This window comes from Oncorhynchus kisutch, linkage group LG7 (assembly GCF_002021735.2).
Source record: "Oncorhynchus kisutch isolate 150728-3 linkage group LG7, Okis_V2, whole genome shotgun sequence".
Classification (NCBI taxonomy): domain Eukaryota; kingdom Metazoa; phylum Chordata; class Actinopteri; order Salmoniformes; family Salmonidae; genus Oncorhynchus; species Oncorhynchus kisutch.
The window spans coordinates 18275751-18301248 of record NC_034180.2 but is presented as its reverse complement, the minus strand read 5'-3'; the positions used below and the strand labels follow the sequence as shown (position 1 = coordinate 18301248).

At 41.3% G+C, this 25498-nt stretch overlaps 1 protein-coding gene across 7 annotated transcripts in view; it reads left to right on the top strand.

Moving 5' to 3' along the window:
* The window catches only part of dnmt3ab (DNA (cytosine-5-)-methyltransferase 3 alpha b), a 69474-nt gene that overhangs the window by 19731 nt on the left and 24245 nt on the right, over window positions 1-25498 (top strand). For 4 of the 7 annotated variants that reach the window (XM_020487638.2, XM_020487636.2, XM_020487637.2 and 1 more), the window contains exons 5-6: window positions 17164-17210; window positions 18049-18195. In XM_020487638.2, the coding sequence (XP_020343227.1) occupies window positions 17164-17210; window positions 18049-18195 (194 nt within the window). Of the gene's footprint in view, window positions 1-17163; window positions 17211-18048; window positions 18196-23296; window positions 23647-25498 lie in introns of those variants that run through there. The other 3 variants (XM_031828598.1, XM_031828597.1, XM_031828599.1) reach the window with 2 other exon arrangements.

Here is a 25498-nt window from a genome sequence, read left to right as displayed (position 1 = left end):
CCCAAAAGGCATCTATTATCATATAGTGCACTACTTTTGACCAGGGCCCATTTGGCCAAAGCCATGCTATAAGGACACTGCCCCAGGCCTTTCAGAGCTCGAGTGTTGTAATGGGGCTGAATGATACAACTCTTAAGACTACTGTGTTTAAACTGGGCCGAAATTAGTCTATGGTAATAATGTGGTTGTATTCTGTGTTTATCATTGTGTCAATCTGTTACGTGCAGCAACTACAGTGCCTTGCGAAAGTATTCGGCCCCCTTGAACTTTGCGACCTTTTGCCATATTTCAGGCTTCAAACATAAAGATATAAAACTGTATTTTTTTGTGAAGAATCAACAACAAGTGGGACACAATCATGAAGTGGAACGACATTTATTGGATATTTCAAACTTTTTTAACAAATCAAAAACTGAAAAATTGGGCGTGCAAAATTATTCAGCCCCCTTAAGTTAATACTTTGTAGCGCCACCTTTTGCTGCGATTACAGCTGTAAGTCGCTTGGGGTATGTCTCTATCAGTTTTGCACATCGAGAGACTGACATTTTTTCCCATTCCTCCTTGCAAAACAGCTCGAGCTCAGTGAGGTTGGATGGAGAGCATTTGTGAACGCAGTTTTCAGTTCTTTCCACAGATTCTCGATTGGATTCAGGTCTGGACTTTGACTTGGCCATTCTAACACCTGGATATGTTTATTTTTGAACCATTCCATTGTAGATTTTGCTTTATGTTTTGGATCATTGTCTTGTTGGAAGACAAATCTCCGTCCCAGTCTCAGGTCTTTTGCAGATTCCATCAGGTTTTCTTCCAGAATGGTCCTGTATTTGGCTCCATCCATCTTCCCATCAATTTTAACCATCTTCCCTGTCCCTGCTGAAGAAAAGCAGGCCCAAACCATGATGCTGCCACCACCATGTTTGACAGTGGGGATGGTGTGTTCAGGGTGATGAGCTGTGTTGCTTTTACGCCAAACATAACGTTTTGCATTGTTGCCAAAAAGTTCAATTTTGGTTTCATCTGACCAGAGCACCTTCTTCCACTTTAAACGACACTTTTTATGGATATCTTTAAGAAATGGCTTTCTTCTTGCCACTCTTCCATAAAGGCCAGATTTGTGCAATATACGACTGATTGTTGTCCTATGGACAGAGTCTCCTACCTCAGCTGTAGATCTCTGCAGTTCATCCAGAGTGATCATGGGCCTCTTGGCTGCATCAGTCTTCTCCTTGTATGAGCTGAAAGTTTAGAGGGACGGCCAGGTCTTGGTAGATTTGCAGTGGTGTGATACTCCTTCCATTTCAATATTATCGCTTGCACAGTGCTCCTTGGGATGTTTAAAGCTTGGCAAATCTTTTTGTATCAAAATCCGGCTTTAAACATCTTCACAACAGTATCTCGGACCTGCCTGGTGTGTTCCTTGTTCTTCATGATGCTCTCTGAGCTTTTAACGGACCTCTGAGACTATCACAGTGCAGGTGCATTTATACGGAGACTTGATTACACACAGGTGGATTGTATTTATCATCATTAGTCATTTAGGTCAACATTGGATCATTCAGAGATCCTCACTGAACTTCTGGAGAGAGTTTGCTGCACTGAAAGTAAAGGGGCTGAATAATTTTGCACGCCCAATTTTTCCGTTTTTGATTTGTTAAAAAAGTTTGAAATATCCAATAAATGTCATTCCACTTCATGATTGTGTCCCACTTGTTGTTGATTATTCACAAAAAAATACAGTTTTATATCTTTATGTTTGAAGCCTGAAATGTGGCAAAAGGTCGCAAAGTTCAAGGGGGCCGAATACTTTCGCAAGGCACTGTACATGCAATATTGTTTTACATTTTCAATAGACATTGAAGGCTGATATGAGAACGATGTATAGTTTTTGTTAAGGAGTGCTGTATCACCCCTGTTCCACAGATGCGAACATTGCAACTGTGTTTAACAACAAAACAGACACATGTGCAACTATGGGGCATAACAGATGGAGTTGGCTTAGAACAGATGCAAACCGAGATCTACGGCGCCAATTTAATAAATCTTTTATTTTTTTACATTACTTAGAATACATTAACCAATGAAAAACATTTATGTTGCAATGGAGGTTTGGCTATAGACCCAATACATTATCACTGCATATTGGCTATGCTTGAATTGCCCTGCCAATTTTGTTCTTCTCAGACCATTTTCTCTATATTTAATTATTATTTTTTTAATTACAGTAGGTATATGATCACACCGATAATAGAGAATTTGTTGCATTACTTGTGAGGCACGGCTAAGTGAGGATAATAATTAGCTTCTTTAAAAAAAATGTTTTACTGGACTTATGGCCTGAATCTGATGGTGAGTCTGATGCCCCGTTTACATCGTGACGTATTTCATTACGCCGTATGTCATCTTCACAGAGTCTTGCCCCACTTCTGAAAGGACAAGTGTAGTGTTTGTAATACAAGATGGAGGAGAGCCTGTCTCGTCAGAGATGTATTTATTTTGAGAGACTGCAAAATATGACCTTTTCATTCAAGACAAGATAAATGTATTGTTTCAGGTGACAATAAAACAGATTTTGTTTAGTTATTAGCTAGCTAGCTAAACGCTAGGCTAGGTTGAAGATACCATTGTATTTAGCGACCTCCACCTAATATTATCAAAAACCAACATCATTACCATCACAATAAACTTAAACGGGAGGCAACAGTCATATAATATAATTGGCTTAACAGCCCATGTGTATTATTTAACATTACTATTAAAATAGTACACACTTATAGCGATGGGTAAATGTTTTTAAGTTGCTAGCTATCCCATAAAGCCATCACTGAATACCACATACTGTGTTTTCATCTTCTCTGGTTTGGTAACTTCCTGTTCTTCGACAGACTCTGACTGGACCGAAGGAGACGCAAAGTATGCAGCGTCCGTCTCGAGCATTCAACCATAAGGGGGCGTTGTGTTTCCACTCCGTTCTGGAAGTCCCCGTTAAAATGCGTGACATCCGGCGCAACACAACGGAGTGCTTATGGGTGATGTGAACAAGGCTCGAGGGGAGGGAGGGAGCAGCGGGGGAGGGAGGGAGGGAGCAGCGGGGGAGGGAGGGAGGGAGCAGCGTAGCGCTGTGTTATTTCTCCCTCATGCACCGACTCATGTTGTTACTCCTATGAGAAAGTGAAATGTTCCTAGATTATAAAAAAAGACACAAGCTGTTAATAATAACAAGGCAAGCTTACACTTATACTCAAGCTTATAACACTTTGCTATACTCATTAATTGCAGCTGCAGTGCTGGTTGTAGCATGAGTGGAAGTAGGGGGAACACACATTTTCTGGCTCATAAAAGTGTTAAACGAAGTGTTGACGGTGCTGAATAACAACGTAAACTTACTCATAAATACAGCAGCTCGTTGCTGTATTTGTTAGGTCTCTAGCTATGGTTTTAAAAGTTTTGAAATCTCACATGATCAACTTTGCTGTTCGTTCGAGGCTTCTTTTTATAGCTCGAGGAAACTGTGCAGACACAGTGATCTGAGCCATCGGGATTGGCCAGCGGTAGGCCTATAGTGGCACTTGATTTGTTCGCTGGGCCTGCCGGATAGGTGGAGTTCTACCTTCAGACACTTGATATGGTTCAAAATGGAAACACTTTGCCTTCCCGGTGCTAGGGCTGTTGATTCAAATGCACCAACCGCCAACAAGGCAAAATTAAGAAAAATAAAAGGAACGCTTTATCGTTGTTGTTTTTTACCAAAATGTTTGGTCATTGACTAATTCCTCGTCTCCAATGTTTATTGTAAACATAAATCAATTTGAACAATAAGCACTTGTTGTGTCTCAAATAGGGAATTAGGGCCGATTTCAAGTTTTCATAACAACCAGTAATCAGCCTTTTTGGACGTCGATTATGGCCGATTACATTGCAATCCAAGAGGAAACTGCGTGGCGGCTGACCACCTGTTACGTGAGTGCAGCGTCAAAAGGAATTGTGGCTGCAAGGAGTCAAGGTAAGTTGCTAGTTAGCATTAAACATTATCTTATAAAAAATCTATCAATCTTCACATAATCACTAGTTAACTACACATGGTTGACGATATTACTAGGTTACCTAACTTGTCCTGCGTTGCATATAATTAATTTATTATCGAATCACAGCCTACTTCAACTTTGCCAAACGGGTGATGATTTAACAAAAGCTCGTTCGCGAAAAAGCACATTCATTGCACAAATGTACCTAACCATAAACATCAATGCCTTTCTTAAAATCAATACACAGAAGTATATTTTTTTATACCTGCATATTTAGTTAAAAGAAGTTCATGTTAGCAGGCAATATTAACTTGGGTAATTGTGTCACTTCTCTTGCGTTCAGTGCAAGCAGAGTCCGGATATATGCAACAGTATGGGCCGTCCGGCTCGTTGCGAACTAATTTGGCAGAATTTTACATAATTATGACATAATATTGAAGGTTGTGCAATGTAACAGAAATGTTTAAACTTAGGTTTGCCACCCGTTCGATAAAATACGGAACAGTTCCGTATTTCACTGAAAGAATAAACATTTTGTTTTCGAAATTATAGTTTCCGGATTTGGCTCGTATTTCTGTGTTTATTATATTATAATTAAGTCTATGATTTGATATTTGATAGAGCAGTCTGACTGTGCGGTGGTAGGCAGCAACAGGCTCGTAAGCATTCATTCAAACAGTACTTTACGGCATTTGCCAACAGCTCTTAGCAATGCTTGAAGCACAGCGCTGTTTATGACTTCAAGCCCATCAACTCCCGAGATTAGGCTGGCAATACTAAAGTGCCTATAAGAACATCCAATAGTCAAAGGTATATGAAATACAAATGGTATAGAGAGAAATAGTCGACGCATCATAATTCCTAACTGGGAATATTGAAGAACTGGGAATATTGAACCACCAGCTTTCATATGTACTCATGTTCTGAGCAAGGAACTTAAACGTTAGCTTTTTTGCATGGCACATATTGCACTTTTACTTTCTTCTCTAACACTGTGTTTTTGCACTATTTAAACCAAATTGAACATGTTCCATTATTTATTTGAGACTAAATAGATTTTATTTATGTATTAAGTTAAAATAAAAGTGTTAATTGCTCATTCAGTATTATTGTAATTGTCATTATTATATATTATTATAAAAATCGGCATCGGCTTTTTTTGGTCCTCCAATAACCGGTATCGGCGTCCAATAATCGGTATTGGCATCGGTACCTCTAATCTCAAATACTTCGTTACAGTAGGTAGTTAGCTAGCTAGCTAATTTTAGCCATATTGGCATTGACATGAAATCAGTCAAAACACCTCAAAACAAGACATGGTATCAAGAACAACATGAAACTAGCTAAAAACTAGTCACATACGACATGGCAGTTTCTTGTCATTTTTTTGTCATTATCTGGCCATCCAGAATCACAGCAACTCACAGACATCTGCCCCCATTTAAGCGTGAGCATGATTTTCATGACGTTGTCAGCTAACCTATCTATAAAGACATGTAATTGTTGTTGTGAGTGTTTGTGAGGGATTTGCTTTTCGCTTGGACCTTCTCCCTCGCTCAGCCTCTTGCTGCTGTAATGTGTGTGGTTAAAAACTCTTCATGAATCATGAATCCTAGTGGCCTAGTGAGTCTTCTAGTTTTCTAGTTGGGTAGCATTCATGCTCCTTGGCTAACCTCTGCTCTGCTCTGCTGAACGCAGGCAAGAAAACAATGCTGCTTAGGAATGGCTAACACGCCTTTGTAGTTACAGCAGACCTGGGTTCAAATACTATTCAAAATCATTTCAAATGCTTTATCTGGGCTTGATTGAGCTTGACCGGTATAATGTAACCAATAGAATAGTTGCAGGAGTACAAGCCCCACCCATATGGCACTCCAGACAGGCTAGAGCAAGTGCCAAAGGTATTTGAAATATTCTGAATAGTGTTTGAACCCAGGGCTGATTTACAGACCTCAGTAACTCACTTCATTCAACACCAGATATGTGGGAAAACCCCATGACTGCGTCCCAAATTGCACTCTATTCCCTATGTAGTTTACTACATTTGACCAGGACCCATGGGGCTCTGGTCAAAAGTAGTGTCCTATGTAAGATATAGGGTGCCATTTGGGAAAAGCGACAGTTTCAGAAGTTAGATTTTATAGTATTAGTGGAGGAGAGGGAGTAGGCTTAACTACATTTTATTACTGGAGGCTAGAGGAAATATTTTTTGTGCAGCATTTAGCCTGCAGGAAGTGCGTCAGTTTCCTTTTCTGTACAGTTTTATCACACTACCAACGGCAATTTGCCTTTGTACTTTCAAGCCAGGTATAATGTTGGAGGTATATGTTGAGGCTCAGCGCCCTATTTTCTATCCACACGCTCACACACATGAACACACACACACACAGGATAGACATTTTCAACGAAACACTGTGCTCAAACAGGAAATGCAATACATATTTATTTGGGGTGAGGTGTAGATAGGAAACATACAGAAACATTCAGTCAGGCCAGGGAGTTGATACATATAGGAGTGATTAGGAGATTAGTTTCCAGTGTACTTCATTTGATAGTGCCCTTATGTTGAAGTAGTGAAGAAAAGTGCTGAGGCTACTATCACTGCTATTACTACTCCAATGAAGTCATTGGAACGACATTGTTGCAGAATTCATGCAGCAAGTTGTGATTCATTATGAAGGAGGCGGAGTGTTTGAACCCTATCCCAAAGCTTAACCTTTACCTTAACCATTTGGAATGAGTGCCTAACCTTAACCCTTAATGTAGTGCACATAGGTGCCATTGCCTGTCGTTTCGCCCTTGAGCAAGGTAACGCTACTTAACCCCCCACAACAACAGCTCCCCGAGCGCCCAATGTGGCAGCCCCCGCACCTCTCCAAAACCTCTATATGTATGCGTGTCTTTCGGAGGGGTTGGGTTAAAAGCGGAAGCACAATTTCGGGTTGGACCTGGTGTGCAATTAACTAATAAAGTAATCTTCATGTTAACGTAATCAAAATGGCATGTACCATTGGCCACCAGTTGGTGTAGCGCACGTGTCCACACTAGCCCGATTTCATCAAGTGCGTGGAGATCGCAGAAGAGATTTTATGTGGGCCTACAGTGGCCTACAGTCACACAAGAGAAGCAGTGAGTATGTGACAGTGTTGTTGTTTTTTTCTGCTTAGTGTCAAGGGGTTGTGAGGTGGGAGGAGCTATGGTAATAACAGCCAGCTGTGGCTCTCATCTCCACTCCTCTCCTCCCCCTCTTCTCTTCCCTCCACTCTCCTCCCCTGATGGTAGAAATCATCCAAAGTCAAACATTAGACTGTTAAAACATTCGCATGGAGAAAAGAACCAGGTCTGGACGGATTTCCCATAAAATTGTATTCAACATTCTGGGACAAAGTTGTGCCCTATTTACTCAAATGACAACACTCAATTCAGTACTTCCTAGTTCCATGTATCAAACAGTTATTTCAGTTATATTTGAACAGGAACATCTGGAGAGTCACTTGCAGATTACAGACCTATACAGTAAGTTAAATCAATTGTGAATAAAATATCAACAAAACTCATAAGCAACAGAATAGCAAAAGTCTTGCCAGACCAGATACATAATGAATCCAATGGGATTCATTAAAAATAGATAGTTAGAAACAAATACAACAACATGTTTTAGTATAATACAATACGCAAAAAAAAAAGATGTAGATTTATCAATATTGGCTGTTGATGCTGAAATGGCTTTCGACCATCTTGTATGGCCTTTTCTATTCAAAACTTTGGAAGCCTTCAACTTTCCAGCTAAAATGTAAAAAATCATAAACTATGATATAAATATCCTAAAGCAAAAATATACACAAAAAACATGATCTGATGAATTCGCTTTAGAAAGGGGCACAAGACAGGGATGTTTTCTCTCCTCCCTCCTGTTTGTACTTAGGTTGGCATTTAGTGTCATGAATCTTGCCCTGAAGGCAGCTCTGTAGGGTTGTCACTAACTGGTACAGCCACAAAGTCATAACCCTAACCTTAACCACACTGCTAACCCTAATGCCTAACCCTAACCTTAAATTAAGACCAAAAAGCACATTTTTGTTTGCATGAAATGTTACAATATAGCCAATTTTGACTTTTCAGCTGGCCCATCAAGCTGAAATCCCTCAGTTCTGCCTCCAGGCCAAGATTCATGACAATAAATGTCAACCTGCTGTTTGCACTGGCAATTGAACCGCTTGCAGAAAGAATTAGACAGGACCCAAACGTAACAGGTATCGGTATTGGTAAGCATGAATATCAACTAAATTTATTTGCGGACGATCTCCTGATCTACCTGACATACCTGATATTTTCAGAATACTCTAAAATCTCAGGATATAAAAACACACCCCTATGGAATAATCCTTGAATATCTTTTCATAATTCACTGATAAATTGCCCAACGTGGAAAACCAAAGGCACAGAAACCGTAAATTACTTGGTAATGGGAAATAAAATGATTTCCATGACAGAATTAAAAAGCAAGTTTGAACAGACTAATATAAAGATTTTCAAATACTTGCAACTTAAAAGTTTTATATCACAAAATGTCGATCTGAAATCTATTTGAGTCCGAAAATGATACTCGTATGATAGGTAAGATATGCAAACATTGCAGAGAGCCTATCCAACAGACAATCTCTGAGAAAAAAATATTGGAACCAAGATCTAAAAAGAACAGATATTGGCACAAGATGGAGGTAGTGTTGGAACATAACTAATGAGATTACAGTTAATGAGAATGTATGCATAGTCCAGTATAAACAAATGTATAGAATTGATTATACAAGAGACAAAATTCACAAATTCTACAGCACAACGACAGAGTCATGTCTTAATTGTAAAACAAGCAAAGACTCAATAACTCACAACTCCTGGGAGAGCTGTAAAAGTCCAAAAGTTATGGTCGGCGGGAGAAAGCTGGCTATAAGTTTTACAATTTAAGTTGACTTTTAATCCATCTATCTGCATTTTTCAAGACATGTCATATGAATGTGCGGTGAGATACCTAATGCGTTGGTTAATTATTTGAGAAAAATGTTTTACTTAAAAACTGGAAATCTAATGATCCTCCTTCGTTTAAGCGGCAATCAGCATTGGAAACAATAACAAAGCCCCCCCCCCCCCCCCCCCCCCCCTCCCCCCACTCCTTGTTTCGGTAAAAAGCTGAGTGATTGGGATGATTAAATGTAAACCCCCCTCTCAAATTCATAGACAGAGCTATGGATGCAAGGACTGACCATCCATGATATCAAACTAGTTTTAACCATGTTTTGGGGCTATAGAGTGATTGTTTACATGTACTTTGTTTGCAGACATTGGAGTAAAACAAGCTTCTATTTTGGGTTCTGATGGGGTATGACAGTTGAACTAAGCACTTATAAGTTATACTCTTCAAGAATGAATGTTTGTATTTGTTAGTGCTCCCCAAGGCAGCAGCTGCTCTTCCTGGGGTCCAAACACATTAAGGCACTTACATCACACATAAAACAAAAGATAAAACAGTACATCATTATTACACCACTGTGTATATACAATATAAAATGTATAATACCACCATACAACAATATTACAATGTACGTATGTGTAGAGTGCGTGTTGTAGCGTGTGTCTGTATATGTGTGTCTTTACCTGTGTGTATGTATCTCTCTTCACAGTCCCCGCTGTTCCATAAGATGTATTTTCTATCATGTAAAATATCTGATTCTACTGCTTGCATCAGTTTACTGATGTGGAATACAGTTCCATGTGGTCTTGGTTCTATGTAGTACTGTGCGCCTCCCATAGTCTGTTCTTGACTTGGGGACTGTGAAGAGACCTCTGGAGGCATGTCTTGTGGGGTATGCGTGTGTGTCTGAGCTGTGTGCTAGTAGTTTAAACAGACCCCTCAGTGCACTCAGCATGTCAACACTTCGTACAAAAACAAGTAGTGATGAAGTCGATCTCTCCTCCACTTTGAGCCAGGAGAGATTTACTTGCATATTGTCAACATTAGCTCTCCGTGTACATTTAAGGGGCAGGCGTGCTGTCCTGTTCTGAGCCAATTGTAGTTTTCCGAGGTCCCTCTTTTTGGCACCTGACCACAAGACTGAACAGTAGTCCAGGTGCGATAAAACTAGGGCCGTAGGACCTGCCTTTGTTGATAGTGTTTTTAAGAAGGCAGAGAAGCACTTTATTATCGACAGACTTCTCCCCATTTGAGCTACTATTGTATCAACATGTTTTGACCATGACAGTTTACAATCCAGTGTTACTCCAAATCAAATCAAATTTGTAACACGCGCCGAATACAACAGTAGACCTTACAGTGAAATGCTTACTTACAAGCCCTTAACCAACAATGCAGTTTTTTTTTTAAAGTGTTAAGAATGTATTTAGTAAAATAAACTGAAGTAAAAAATTTTTTTTTTAAATAATAAGACATTTCTTTTTCAATAACTAATAATTAAGGAGCAACAATAAAATAACAGTAGCGAGGCTATATACAGGGGGTACCGGTACAGAGTCAATGTGCGGGGATACCGGTTAGTCGAGGTAACTGAGGTAATATGTACATGTAGGTAGAGGTAAAGTGACTATGCATGGCTAATAAACAGAGAGTAGCAGCAGTGTAAAAATGGGGTGTGTGGTGGGGATAATGCAAATAGTTTGGGTAGCCATTTGATTAACTGTTCAGCAGTCTTATGGCTTGGGTTAGAAGCTATTAAGAAGCCTTTTGGACCTAGACTTGGTGCTCCGGTACCGCTTGCCGTGCGCAAGCAGAGAGAACAGTCTATCACTAGGGTGGCTGGAGTCGGGCCTTCCTCTGACACCACCTGGTATAGAGGTCCTGAATGGCAGGAAGCTTGGCCCCAGTGATGTACTGGGCCGTATGCACTACCCTCTGTAGTGCCTTGCGGTCGGAGGCCGAGCAATTGCCATACCAGGTGGTGATGCAGACACTACACATCCAAGCTGTAGAACCTTTTGAGGATCTGAGGACCCAAATCTTTTCAGTCTTTTGAGGGGGAATAGGTGTTGCCATGCCCTCTTCACGAGCAGTTTAGTCGCATCAACTTGCTAAATTTCCACATTATTCATTACAGTATTTAGTTGAGGTTTAGGGTTTAGTGAATGATTTGTCCCAAATACAATGCTTTTAGTTTTTGAAATATTTAGGACTAACGTATTCCTTGCCACCCTTTCTGAAACTAACTGCAGCTCTTTGTTAAGTGTTGCAGTGATTTCACCAACTGTAGTAGCTGATGTGTATAGTGTTGAGTCATCCGCATACATAGACACACTGGCTTTACTCAAAGTGGCATGTCAGTAGTAACGATTGAAAAAGTAAGAGGCCTAGACAGCTGCCCTGGGGAATTCCTGATTCTACCTATATTATGTTGGAGGCTTCCATTAAAGAACACCCTCTGTGTTCTGTTAGACATTTCACTCTTTATCCACAATATAGTAAGGGGTGTAAATCCATAACACATACGTTTTTCCAGCAGCAGACTATGATCGATAATGGCAAAAGCAGCACTGAAGTCTATCAAAACAGTTCCCACAATCTTTTCATTATCAATTTCTTTCAGCCAATCATCAGTCATTTGGGTAAGTGCCGTGCTTGTTGAATGTGATCTGTTGTCAATTTGTTTACAGTAAAATAGCATTGTATCTGGTCAAACACAATTTTTCCAAAAGTTTAAACAGGCTGATTGGTTGGCTATTGGAGCCAGTAAAGGGGGCTTTACTATTCTTGGGTAGATTTTCTATCCAAGTTGGCTTGTCATTGTTGATAAACAACAATATTTTTTCACCTCTTCCACAGTCACTTTATGGAACTCAAATGACAATGTTTGTCTTTCATAATTTTATCAGTTATACTTGGATGTGTAGTGTCTGCGTTTGTTGTTGTGATGCTAATCTTGCCAATGAAAAAAATCAATAAAGTAATTGGCAATATCAGTGGGTTTTGTGAGGAATGAGCCATCTGATTCAATTAATAATGGAGCTGAGTTTGCCTTTTTGCCCAACATTTAATGTAAGGTGCTTCACAGTTTTTACTATCATTCTTTATATCATTTATCTTTGTTTCATAGTATAGTTTCTTATTTTTATTCAGTTTAGTCACATGATTTCTCAATTTGCAGTTTGTTTGCCAATTGGTTGTGCAGCCAGACTTATTTGCCATTCCTCTTGACTCATCCCTCTCAACCATAACATTTTACAATTCCTCATCAATCCACGGGGATTTAACACTATTTACAGTCATTTTTTTAATGTGTGCATGCTTATTAGTAACTGGAATAAGCAATTTCATAAATGTGTGAAGTGCAGCGTCTGGTTGCTCCTCATTACACACGACAAAACAGCAAATATTCTTTACATCATCAACATAAGAATCACAACAAAACTTATTGTATGACCTAATATACACTATATTAGGCCCAGCATTTGGGACTTTGGTTTTCCTAGATTGGCTACTATATTGTGATCTCTACATCTGATGGATTTGGATACTGCTTTAAAGCAAATGTCTGCAGCATTAGTAAAGATATGATCAATACATGTTGATAATTTCATTCCTGTGCTGTTTGTAAATACCCTGGTAGGTTGACTGACAACCTGAATCAGGTTACAGGTACTGGTTTCAGTTTGAAGCTTTTTCTTGAGTGGGCAGATTGATGAAAGCCAGTAAATATTTAAATCACCCAGAAAATATTTGTCTCTGTTGATATCACATACATTATCAAGCATTTCACACATATTATCCAGATACTGAATGTTAGCACTTGGTGGTTTATAGCAGCTTCCCATATTAATTGGCTTTAGGTGAGGCAGATGAACCTGTAGCCATGTTACTTCAACAGTATTTAACATGAGATCCTCTCTAAGTTTTACAGGAATGTCGTTCTGATTATTAACAGCAACACCTCCACCATTGGCATTTCTGTATTTTCTGTAACCAAGATGATTTGGATGGACTCTATCATTCCTGTAGAATATCTTCTGTTTCCAGAAGGTGTCAAAAGTTCATTGTAAAAGTGATTACACCAGAGAGCTTCAGTAATATTTTAGCCAGCCCAACGATGGTAAAATAATTGGCTGCTTTTTGAAATCTTTCGGTGCTAGAATCAATTCTTTAAAGTCAATTTTCAGAAGTTCTGAGCTAGCCCTCCTAATGTCGTTTCACCCGACATGGACTACAACAGCGTCAGCTTCCGGCAACTGTCGTAGATTGGTTGTAAGCAGCCGTGTAATGTCCTGTACCCGTGCCCCAGGATAGCACAGGGTTTTTGCCCCGGGAATCATGATGTTCCTTACGATAGAACTGCCGATGATGAATGCTGCTGCTGAAGAGGTCAGGCTGTTCTTTTGCCATGAGTGGTTTCGCAAACTCCTCGAGGACAGAGGAGTTTGCCCGATGGAACCGAGCCAGCAGTAGTATCCATGGTGGATGATGAATGAGCCGGAGTCTCAAGACAGCCTCACTGTCTGTTGAATGTGGGAGCTAGGAGGATCTGAACCAGAGGTAGAAGCCATCGTTGAGGGATCCAGAACAGAAGGCGCAGGTACCTCCGGGTACCTTCGAAGCCCCCAGGGAGGAACTCGCCGAAGTCTCTGGATCCAGGGCGGCGAAGCTGTTTCTAGTCTGTGTCTGGTCCGGGCTTAACATCTCCAAGGAAGCACCCCTTTCCAGAGGATGCTGTTTTTGATTTCCACGGCGAGTGACATACAGTACATTCGGAAAGTATTCAGACCACTTCCCTTTTTCCACATTCTGTTACGTTACAGCCTTATTCTAAAATGGATTAAATAATATTTTTTCCCTCATCAATTTACATACAATACCCAATAATGACAAAGAGAAAACAGGTTTTTATTAAATATAAAAAACAGAAATACCTTATTCGCAAAAGTATTCAGACCCTTTGCTATGGAACTCGAAATTGAGCTCAGGTGCATCCTGTTTCCATTGATCATCCTTGAGATGTTTCTACAATTGATTGGCATCCACCTGTGGTAAATTCAATTGATTCGACATGATTTGGAAAGGCACACAACTGTCTATATAAGGTCCCACAGTTGACAGCGCATGTCAGAGCAAAAACCAAGCCATGAGGTTGAAGGAATTGTCCGTAGAGCTCCGATACAGGATTGTGTCGAGGCACAAAACCAAAACATTTCTGCAGCAGTGAAGGTCCCCAAGAATACAGTTGTCTCCATCATTCTTAAATGTAAGACGTTTGGAACCACCAAGACTCTTCCTATAGCTGGCCCCTCTCAGCCAAACGGAGCTATTTGGGGAGAATGGCCTTGGTCGGGGAGGTGACCATGAACCCGATGGTCACTCTGAAAAAGCTCCAGAGTTCTTCTGTGGGGATGGGAGAACTTTCCAGAAGGATAACCATCTCTGCAACACCACCAATCAGGCCTTTATGGCAGAGTGGCCACACGGAAGCCACTCCTCAGTAAAAGGCACATGACTGCTTGCTTGGAGGAGTCTGACCATGAGAAACAAGATTCTCTGATCTGATGAAACCAAGATTAAACACTTTGACCTGAATGCAAAATGTGACGTCTGGAGGAAACCTGGCACCATCCCTACGGTGAAGCATGGTGGTGGCAGCATCATGCTGTGGGGATGTTTTTCAGCGGCAGATACTGGAAGACTAGTCAGGATCGAGGGAAAGATGAACAGAGCAAAGTACAGAGAGATCCTTTTTTTGTATTTTTTTAACACCCGTTTTCTCCCCAATTTCTATCTTGTCTCATCGCTGCAACTCCCCAACTGCCTCGGGAGGCGAAGGCCGAGTCATGCGTCCTCCGAAACATGACCACCAAACCGCACTTCTTAACACCCGCCGGCTTAACCCGGAAGCCAGCCCTATGGGACTCCCGATCACGGCCGGTTGTGATAAAGCACGGGATCGAACCCGGGTCTGTAGTGACGCAATCTAGCATTGTGATGCAGTGCCTTAGAACGCTGTGCACTCGGGAGGCCCCAGTACAGAGAGATCCTCGATGAAAACCTGCTACAGTGCGCTCAGGACCTCAGACTGGGGCGAAGGTTCACCTTCCAACCCTAAGCACACAGCCAAAGACAATGCAGGAGTGGCTGAAACTAACTGCAGCTCTTTGTTAAGTCTCTGAATTCTGTGACCCATTTTTTAAAATATTTTTATTTATTTCACCTTTATTTAACCAGGTAGGCTAGTTGAGAACAAGTTCTCATTTGCAACTGCGACCTGGCCAAGATAAAGCATAGCAGTGTGAACAGACAACACAGAGTTACACATGGAGTAAACAATTAACAAGTCAATAACACAGTAGAAAAAAAGAGAGTCTATATACATTGTGTGCAAAAGGCATGAGGAGGTAGGCGAATAGTTACCATTTTGCAGATTAACACTGGAGTGATAAATGATCAGATGGTCATGTACAGGTAGAGATATTGGTGTGCAAAAGAGCAGAGCCGTAGTTTTCCCTGATCTGGTAACCTAACCAGATAAAACTCCAGAACTTATACGGTATGACTTGATTAATCTGTTGTTAAAAGGGCTATGATGTGACCAGAGTTTTTCTAATCAGGTTTTTTGAAACCTGATGAAAACCCTGTCAAACTGCAGAAATCTTGTACTTGTTCATATTAATTATATTTTAAAGGACTAGAGGAATTTCTTATACACAGACACAGAAAAAGCAACATGATTGGACAATAAAACTCACAGGGCTGAGCTAGCTTTATGCAGATTTGCATCGTGTAGTCCTGCCCTATGCAACTGTAAGCCTAGTAAAAAATGTACTCACAGTCTATGTTATTTTGTTTATTCATTCATTCTAGTTAATAATTGTGGATTAAAAAAGTCTAGGTAGCCTAGTCAGCCTGAGTTTGAATACAAATCAAATGGATCCCATTCACGTTTTCTCACTAACAAATGGGCTATAAATACACAACGTTAGTGCTTCGTTTACCCTGGCCAGAGGGACAGGGTGGATAGTAGGCTAGACTATGCACCTGCTGTTAGTAGCTTTCAGTTGATCAGACTGAAAAAAGAATCTAGTTTCCATGCAATACAGCATGTCAGATCGCTGGTGTTTAGGTATATAGGCTGCTACATTTATGGAAGAGTCTTTGCTTGTGTCTGTCGGGAGTGATGTGTTATCGCGCTAGCTAAATAAATATCGGAGGAAAGTGGAGAGCAAGCCTTGAGTTCTGTGCGACCTGAGATTTCTGTGAATCTGATTGCTCAAGACACACAAAGAGCCTACTAATTGTGCGCGAGTTGACAAATGATGAGGCAGATCAGTCTAAAAAAACAAAGCTTTGCTTTATTGAAGCTTTGCGTCAATATATTTTACAAAAGTAAATCAAAAGTGGTGTCACACCTGATTGAAAAGTGCTGTGGCAAATGTCGCCTCGCCACACGCTTTCCGGCAGGCCTGGGTCTATAGGTCTATACTTTCTCATTCAGCACACTATGGTGTCTGAGCTTCAGTTATGAAAGGGCCTACAACAGAGATGTTCGGTTACCTCTGGTTTTATTTCCTACCTGTCAGTTAATGGATTCATGTTTGGCCTGAGAGTCTCAATCAGAGAAAATTAAGGTCATCCTCAGGGGCCATGGCCATTGTCTCCAGAGTCCAGACAGCTACGTCATTCTGACACGTCTAACATCCCTGAGACAATAGGGCCATGGGGGGTGAATAGACTTCTGACCCGGTCTGCAGACATTGATATCAGGTGCTAAGGTGGCAGGCAATTGTGACTAGCTAGCCCACGCGTGACTAGCTACAGGTCAGGTAGAACTCTTATGAATGATTGAGGTGAACATTGCTCTTGTGTTGCTGACTCGCTGTGTTTTTCTCCAGATGTTAAACTACTGTGACTATCTAGCCTTGAGTTGTGACTTGCCTACAGGTAGACTCCTATGAATGATTGAGGGGATCCATTGGTCCTGTGTGGCTGATTCGCTGTGTTTTCTCACCAGATGCTAAGGTGACTATAGCTACTGTGACTGTAGTCTCTGTCTTCTCATAGCTGCTGAGGCTGGACAGCGAGACTACTGTGACTATTGGCTAGGCCAAAGGTACACTATTGATTGATTGCTCCTATGTGACTCACTGTGTTTCCCTCTAGATGTGGAGCAGAAGGAGGAGGAGGGAGTGGATGCAATCAAGAACGAGGTACGTCATCCACTGTCTTTATTCTGCTGTGTTGTTGTGTTACGTCATCAGTCAATCAGTCAATCAATGGCTCGGTCTCTGTAGGTGTGTCGATTCTCCACCCTTCTCGTGAAGTGTGCACTTGTATAGTTTCTTAGTTTCTGGCATGGATTTAACAATGGTGGAAACGCCCTCCAGTGAATGCTTACATCAAGTCTATGCTTGATGGGGAGTGTTGAGTAGAGGCACCTGGAAGAGGGTGTAGCCTCAGTCAGGGCCTTCGTTAGGACGGACCACATGTTAGGGGATGGTGATGCTGGACTAGGGGGAAGGTTTCCTTTAGTAGATGATTTGTATAATATCACAACCTCTTGGACTTGTGAAATGGTACCTAATGGAGTATAGATCTGACATATCAAATACACTTTGGTGCCCAGTCCGACACGGAAGGTCCTCGTGTTGGTCGATGGCGTCAAGCAGGCTCGCCACGCCAGGCGGCGATTGGTTGAGACTGTAGCGGGTTGCCACGGCTCTGGAAGAGACAGTTTGGGCTCCTTGCTGTTTGACCAATTGCACATTGTCTGCATTGGGCTACAGTTTTGTGAACGAGTCATCATCTCTTTCTCGAGCACACACCTCATCCCTCCACACCCAAAAAAGAAAAATAGCAAAGAATTGCTACTCCGCCTTGCTAGCAGCCGTATTAGCCAGCAGTTTCAGCAGTGATAGCATGAAACTTTGCTTGCGTCATCTTCCTCCTCTGCAAACATGCAAAATCTTAGCAGCGCAAACAAACATCAAACTAATACGTTAGTTCATTTCTTTATTTTGGTGTTCTTCTTTGTATCCCTTTAAACAGGGAGTTGGAGGCCCTGGGACAGGCAGGCTGCGTGGCTCCGTCAGTCTGCGTCAGAGGCCCATTCCCAGAGTAACCTTCCAGGCCGGGGACCCATATTACATTAGCAAGAGGACCAGGGAGGAGTGGCTGGCTAAATGGAAGATGGAGGTGAGTACAGTGCCACCCACCGGCTGGCTGTCTCGCCACTGTCTCAGGCAGGCTTTGACTCTTAGGGGTGCCCAAACTGCCCATTGTGTCTTGGGGATGATTGTGTGGGCTCTAGAGCTGACCACAAAGATTTCTTATGGGGATGATTGGTTCCCAGTCCTCTCTAGCCATCCTGTTATTCAAACCTGGTCTCAGGGACTACAGATGGTTCAGAGCTGCCTGTCTGTTAGGGTTAGCAATAGTCCAATAGACAGGGCATTCATAGCCGAGTGAACCAGTATTTGTTGGGTGCTTTCACTGCCAAGTGTATTTGATGGGTCATTTGATTTATCATAGAGGTACCATTTATTTCATTGGCTTTGTAGGGTGTTTGATTCTCCTGGAGTTTCCTTCCTGTCTTTGTAGGGCCTACTTCAGTGCACCATTGTTGACCAATGATAAATGACCACTAATTGTTGTTGCTCACTCGGGTTTTCTGTTGCCTCAGTTTAGTTCCCACTATACAGCCCAAAGTCACGTTATAGTCATGGTCCAAGCTGTGAACTTGCCCCAGTCAGAGACTAATCTAGCCTCCACCTAAATCCAAACTCATTTTAAGTTTATTTGCCATGTAATAAGCTAATTGTTAATCTTACTCAGCAGTAAGAATCTAAACTAAGGAGAGCGAACCAATAAGATAATTTACAAGATCAGTCTTACTACATTTGCACACACTGTATATAGACTTTTTTCTATTGTGTTATTGACTGTACGTTTGTTTATTCCATGTGTAACTCTGTGTTGTTGTTTGTGTCTCACTGCTTTGCTTTATCTTGGTGAAGTCGCAGTTGTAAATGAGAACTTGTTCTCAACTGGCCTACCTGGTGAAATAAAGGTGAAATAAATGTAAAAAAATATATATATATTGTGACTAAAAAGCAAGTTCTTCCATTGTTACAACCACTTCATTATGCACTGAGTGTACAAAGCATTAGGAACATCCTCCTAATATTGAGTTGCACCCTCTTTTTGCCCTCAGAATAGCCTCAATATGTCAGGGCAAGGACTCTACAAGGTGCTGAAAGCCTTCCACAGGGATGCTGGCCCATGTCGACTCCAATGCTTCCCACAGTTGTGTCAAGTTGGCTGGATGTCCTTTGCGTGGTGGACCATTCTTGATACACACTGGAAACTGTTGAGTGTGAAAACCCCCAGTATCGTTGCAGTTCTTGACCCACTCAAACACATATTTGATGTAGGCTACTGCACATTGCACACAACAGAAAAACTGAAAAACCCATAGCTATAGCTAGCTATATGCTCTCTTGGGTAAATAAATTAAACTAGCTCCAGTATGCTAATTTTCTTTGAGTGTGAATTGTACTGCGTTGTATTATACTGGACTGGAATCACCCACATCGTTCAAACCATGATAGAGCGGAAGAAGAGAACATGCGAATCTGGTGCAGCACATGCGGCCTACAAAGTTAGAAATATAGGCTAGCGTATCTTATTTTAATTTTGAAATATAATACGACCTATTTGTATAATTAGTAGGCTGACGCATACATACCTTTCATAATATTTCCCCTCGTGTTATTAGCATACCTCCTCTTTCTCTCTCTTGTTGCTGCATTCCTTCCTCGCTTTCAACTGTTAAATGACTTAAGTTTCGTTGTCCTTATCTCCATCATTCTAATGTCATCCTTGAATAATATAGGACTAGAATTTGATGCAGAAGGCTTTCACTTCTCTTCACGATAATTGAGTGATTATGGTCTGAATAAATAACTGCTGTAGCCTACCGCCATCTCGCGTTCGCTCGTCTTTCAAACTATCCATGAGTTCTATTGGCTGCTATTTTTAACTTTCAGCAAACAAGAGCTTGCCTTCCTCTTTGAATAGTCTATAGGTATAAGAAATGAAAAACAAATCATGTTCAGCAAGCTATTATTTTTATGTATTTATTTTGTTTCACCTTTATTTAACCAGGTAGGCTAGTTGAGAACAAGTTCTCATTTACAACTGCGACCTGGCCAAGATAAAGCAAAGCAGTTCGACACATACAACAACACAGAGTTACACATGGAATAAACAAACATACAGTCAATAATACAGTAGAAAAAGTCTATATACAGTATGTGCAAATGAGGTAAGATAAGGAAGGTAAGGCAATGAATAGGGCATGGTGGCGAAGTAATTAAAATATAGCAATTAAACACTGGAATGGTAGATGTGCAGAAGATAAATGTGCAAGTAGAGATACTGTGGTGCAAAGGAGCAATATATATAAATAAATACAGTATGGGGATGAGGTAGTTGGATGGGCTATTTACAGATGGGCTATGTACAGGTACAGTGATCTGTGAGCTGCTCTGACAGCTGGTGCTTAAAGCTAGTGAGGGAGATATGAGTCTCCAGCTTCAGTGATTTTTGCAGTTCGTTCTGGGGGTGACCAGTGAGATATACCTGCTGGAGCGGGTGCTACGGGTGGGTGCTGCTATGGTGACCAGTGAGCTGAGATAAGGCGGGGCTATACCTAGCAGAGACTTGTAGATGACCTGGAGCCAGTGGGTTTGGCGATGCAAGTATGAAGCGATTCTAGTCTAGCTTTTCCTGCATGGGACTTCAAGAGCTAAGGAGTGTTTTTTAAGGAGGTCTGCAGAGCACAGGGGATTGCGCAAGAGACAGAGGCTAGAAGTTAGGCGCTTATTTTGCGTAACCCTTCATTAGTTTGCTAAATATAAGGCTAATGCTGCCTTGAATGTATTACCTGAAAGAGGTAGGCAAGGATATCTATATATAGGGCTATATATCAATCTAGAACAGGATCATCTATTTTGAATGCAATTTGAATGGAGTTGACGGAGAGATAGAAAGACTGCTAGAGTGCTAGCACATGCAATGATAGGCTGTTTCAAAACTCTGCATCTGCAATAAAACAATCTTTACCATTAAAACACAAGGTGACCCCCAAAAAGCCAGATGGAGATGGGTAAATTAGATGTGCATTTGATCTTTATATTACTGCTATGCTGCAGCAAATGTAGGCCTGCCTGTCACAAGAAAAAGAGTTACCATGATGAGATGATTGGTCTACGTGCGTTGTGAACTGCGCTCCGTACTGAGATGGTCTGTCCCCACCCTGAGCGTTGATTCATCAAGCCAGATTTAGACATCGCATGTCATTTATAACAGTTCCATTTCATATAAATCATTTAGTATAATTGACCGGTTTCTCGCAGTTATTTATCTCGGGAGAAGAGAGTTGTTTTGGGCAGTAAACGCCGGTGGGTCTCAGTAGACGGGGTTCCCGCCATTCAACCCCAATCTACACTGATTGAAGTGGTTTTAACAGGTGACATCAATAAGGGATCATAAGCTTTCTCCTGGATTCACCTGGTCAGTCTATGTAATGGAAAGAGCAGGTGTTCCTAATGTTTTGTACACTCAGTGTAGTTAATATTGCAGTTGTGTGGTACACCCCTATAATAGGCTATTGCATTTGTATTTATTTAAACATGCCTCCTCCTGAATGTGACTACACAGCATCCTACTAACCTGATGTGACAAAGTACTTTACAGCTTGTTCAGGTTGTGTGTTTCAGGTCATTCATCACTCGTCCCCAAAACGATATGTCCTAAATCCTTGTAAATGTCTCTCTCTCTCTCTCTCTCTCTCTCTCTCTCTCTCTCTCTCTCTCTCTCTCTCTCAATTCAATTCGGGGCTTTATTGGAATGGGAAACATATGTTTACATTGCCAAAGCAAGTGAAATAGAAAGTAAATAAATAAAAAAATGAACACTAAACATTGCACTCACAAAAGTTCCAAAGGAATAGAGACATTTCAAATGTCATATTTTGGCAATATACGGTGTTGTATCGATGTGCAAATAGTTCAAGTACAAAAGGGAAAATAAATAAACATAAATATGGGTTGTATTTACAATGGTGTTTGTTCTTCACTCTCTCTCTCTCCCCTCTCCTCCTTCACATCAGGAACATGTAGTGATTAGTGTGATTTCATTTCAGATCATTCATAACTCGTTCCATAAACAATATGTCATAAATCCTTGTAAATGTATCCTTGTAAATCACTCTCTCTTGCTCATTTTCTTTCTTTCTTTCTTTCTCTCTCTCTCTCTCTCTCTCTCTCTCTCTCTCTGTCTCTCTCTCGGGCTCTCTCTCTCTGTCTCTTTCTCTGTTTCTCTGTCTCTCTCTCTCTCTCTCTCTCTCTCTCTCTCTCTCTCTCTCTCGGGCTCTCTCTCTCGGGCTCTCTCTCTCTGTCTCTTTCTCCCTCCCTCCCTCCCTCCCTCCCTCCCTCCCTCCCTCCCTCCCTCCCTCCCTCCCTCCCTCCCTCCCTCCCTCCCTCCCTCCCTCCCTCCCTCCCTCCCTCCCTCCCTCCCTCCCTCCCTCCCTCCCTCCCTCCCTCCCTCCCTCCCTCCCTCCCTCATGTCAGGAACATGTAGTGAGACTCACTGTTACATAATGAGTGGCTGTGTCCATGGCAACAAGATGGGGCCTACCATTCTGTACCCCCCCCCCCCCTCCCTCCAGTACTCAGTTCTGCCATTGGAGCAGGCTTGGGGAGAACCCATAAAAGTGTCTGGTGGGGGGAAATATTGGCAAATTAGCAGGACATGCTGGGGTCTCACGAGTGAAACGATGTAAAGAACCAGAGAAACAGGCAGCTGGGTCTAGGCAACTCAGAGGCTTTTTTTTCTTTGACATAAAGGATTTAAAAATCACAAGATGACATAAGAGGACACTGCACATAAATACGCATGTGTAAGAAGAAATAGTCAGTATTTTGTTATTGACAACATGACATTTTTTGTGATATAATTCCATAAGGATGCATTTGTAGTGGGTGGCATTGCAGCCCTGTGCTCAGGACTTAACAGAGAAGGTAAAGAAGCTTGCTGGTTTTGACTGTGTTGTTGCTGCTGGGGACAGGGCATCAGGTTCACTGTGCTGCTAGAGCTGACGGGGGAAGGAGGAGGAGAGGAAGAGGAGATTTCTTAACTGAAAGGGTTAGCTTAAAGGGGAAGAATCCCTTTCTGCTCTCTTCTTCCGCTTTCGCAGAGAGAGAGCGAGAGAAACGATCCCTCGTTTTATGTGCCTTTCGTTGTTACAGTGAGTGGACTTTTCTCTCCTTCCTCCCACCCCTCATTCTTCTCCTAACCCCTCCCCCAGCCCCAGCTATGGAAATGAACTCTGTGAAGATGAGGTTTGCTGCAAATTTCCAGCCCTGCTTGCAAGACAGCCTCTTGGCTCTCCGCCAACATTTTGCAAATCCTCTCTAGCCAACCAGAATTCCTGTCGGCAGTCACCTGACCCTGAATTCCCAGACAAAGAAATGTTCATGCTTCTTTCTCTTCTTTTTTTGAGCGATCTCCTCTACCCCGAGTGGGGGGTAAAAAATTGCAGCCCTACATTGGATTAAAAGGGTCGTGTGTTGGCGTGTATGGGTATGTGCATTGCATTATTTGTTCGATAACATGGTGGTGGTTAGTGTGCATGAGAGATTAGCCCGCGTACAGCGAGGGGAATATGCTGATTTAAGGTATTTCCACTAGAGACCATCTGCTCTCCCTCAGCAGCTTAAAGGGAAACCGTCACTTAGAAAAAGGAAAGTGAGAGCACAGTGATTTGCAGAAGTGCTGAGAAAAAGTGCTCATGCTTGAAAAAAAAAGTTTTTTGAGACGGGAAGAACGTGATCCAGAGCGGTGTTTTGTGCAGAAGGTGTTTCCTGTTTCACAGCAGTGGCACTAAGAGTTATTTCTGTTTTAACAGCAGTGGCAGTAAGAGTTAGTTATTTCTGTTTTAACAGCAGTGGCAGTAAGAGTTAGTTATTTCTGTTTTAGCAGCAGTGGTAGTAAGAGTGAGTTATTTCTGTTTTAACAGCAGTGGCAGTAAGAGTTAGTTATTTCTGTTTTAGCAGCAGTGGTAGTAAGAGTGAGTTATTTCTGTTTTAACAGCAGTGGCAGTAAGAGTTAGTTATTTCTGTTTTAACAGCAGTGGCAGTAAGAGTTAGTTATTTCTGTTTTAGCAGCAGTGGCAGTAAGAGTGAGTTATTTCTGTTTAACAGCAGTGGCAGTAAGAGTTAGTTATTTCTGTTTTAGCAGCAGTGGCAGTAAGAGTGAGTTATTTCTGTTTTAACAGCAGTGGCAGTAAGAGTGAGTTATTTCTGTTTTAACAGCAGTGGCAGTAAGAGTTAGTTATTTCTGTTTTAGCAGCAGTGGCAGTAAGAGTGAGTTATTTCTGTTTTAACAGCAGTGGCAGTAAGAGTGAGTTATTTCTGTTTTAACAGCAGTGGCAGTAAGAGTTAGTTATTTCTGTTTTAACAGCAGTGGCAGTAAGAGTGAGTTATTTCTGTTTTAACAGCAGTGGCAGTAAGAGTTAGTTATTTCTGTTTTAACAGCAGTGGCAGTAAGAGGTAGTTATTTCTGTTTTAACAGCGGTGGCAGTAAGAGTTAGTTATTTCTGTTTTAACAGCAGTGGCAGTAAGAGTTAGTTATTTCTGTTTTAACAGCAGTGGCAGTAAGAGTTAGTTATTTCTGTTTTAACAGCAGTGGCAGTAAGAGTTAGTTATTTCTATTTAACAGCAGTAGCAGTAAGAGTTAGTTATTTCTGTTTTAGTGGCAGTGAGAGTTATTCCTGTTTAACAGCAGTGGCAGTAAGAGTTAGTTATTTCTGTTTAACACCAATGGCAGTAAGAGTTATTTATTACTGTACATGTTATAACACTTGTGTTAGTCTTTTTTTCTGTTTAGATAAGCTACATGCTTATACAATACATTGAATGTGTATGTACACGATCACACATCCATTATAGATTTGAATAGTTATACGTACGTTATACATGTTCTGACATATAGTTTGCAGCTGGGAAGTTTTGATTGTGGCGATTGAATAACTGAACCCGCTGAACTGGGAGAAAGTTCACTACTAGGCCCCACCCCCCATCCCATGTGTTATCAGTGGTTAACTTACTCTTAAAACACACCAGAATAAGACTTTTCTAATCACCTTCTTTGTTGTACTGTTGTAATTCTATAGAATTGTGTATGGATTTATTTTTTTAAATTACCGATTAAATCGCACACTTTAATACTTTACTTGGTAAAATGTCTTCATGGAAACTCCTTTTCGGATGATTAAAAGCTTTTCAAGTTATTTTTAAAGCCATTTAACCAAGCTCCTCAGGAGGCAGTTTAAAGAATGCCACTTGTGGATTCATAGCGAACTATGTTTATATATTCATGACTGACCCTGTAATATTCCTAATTGTCTCCTAAAAGGACCTAATACAATGGGGAC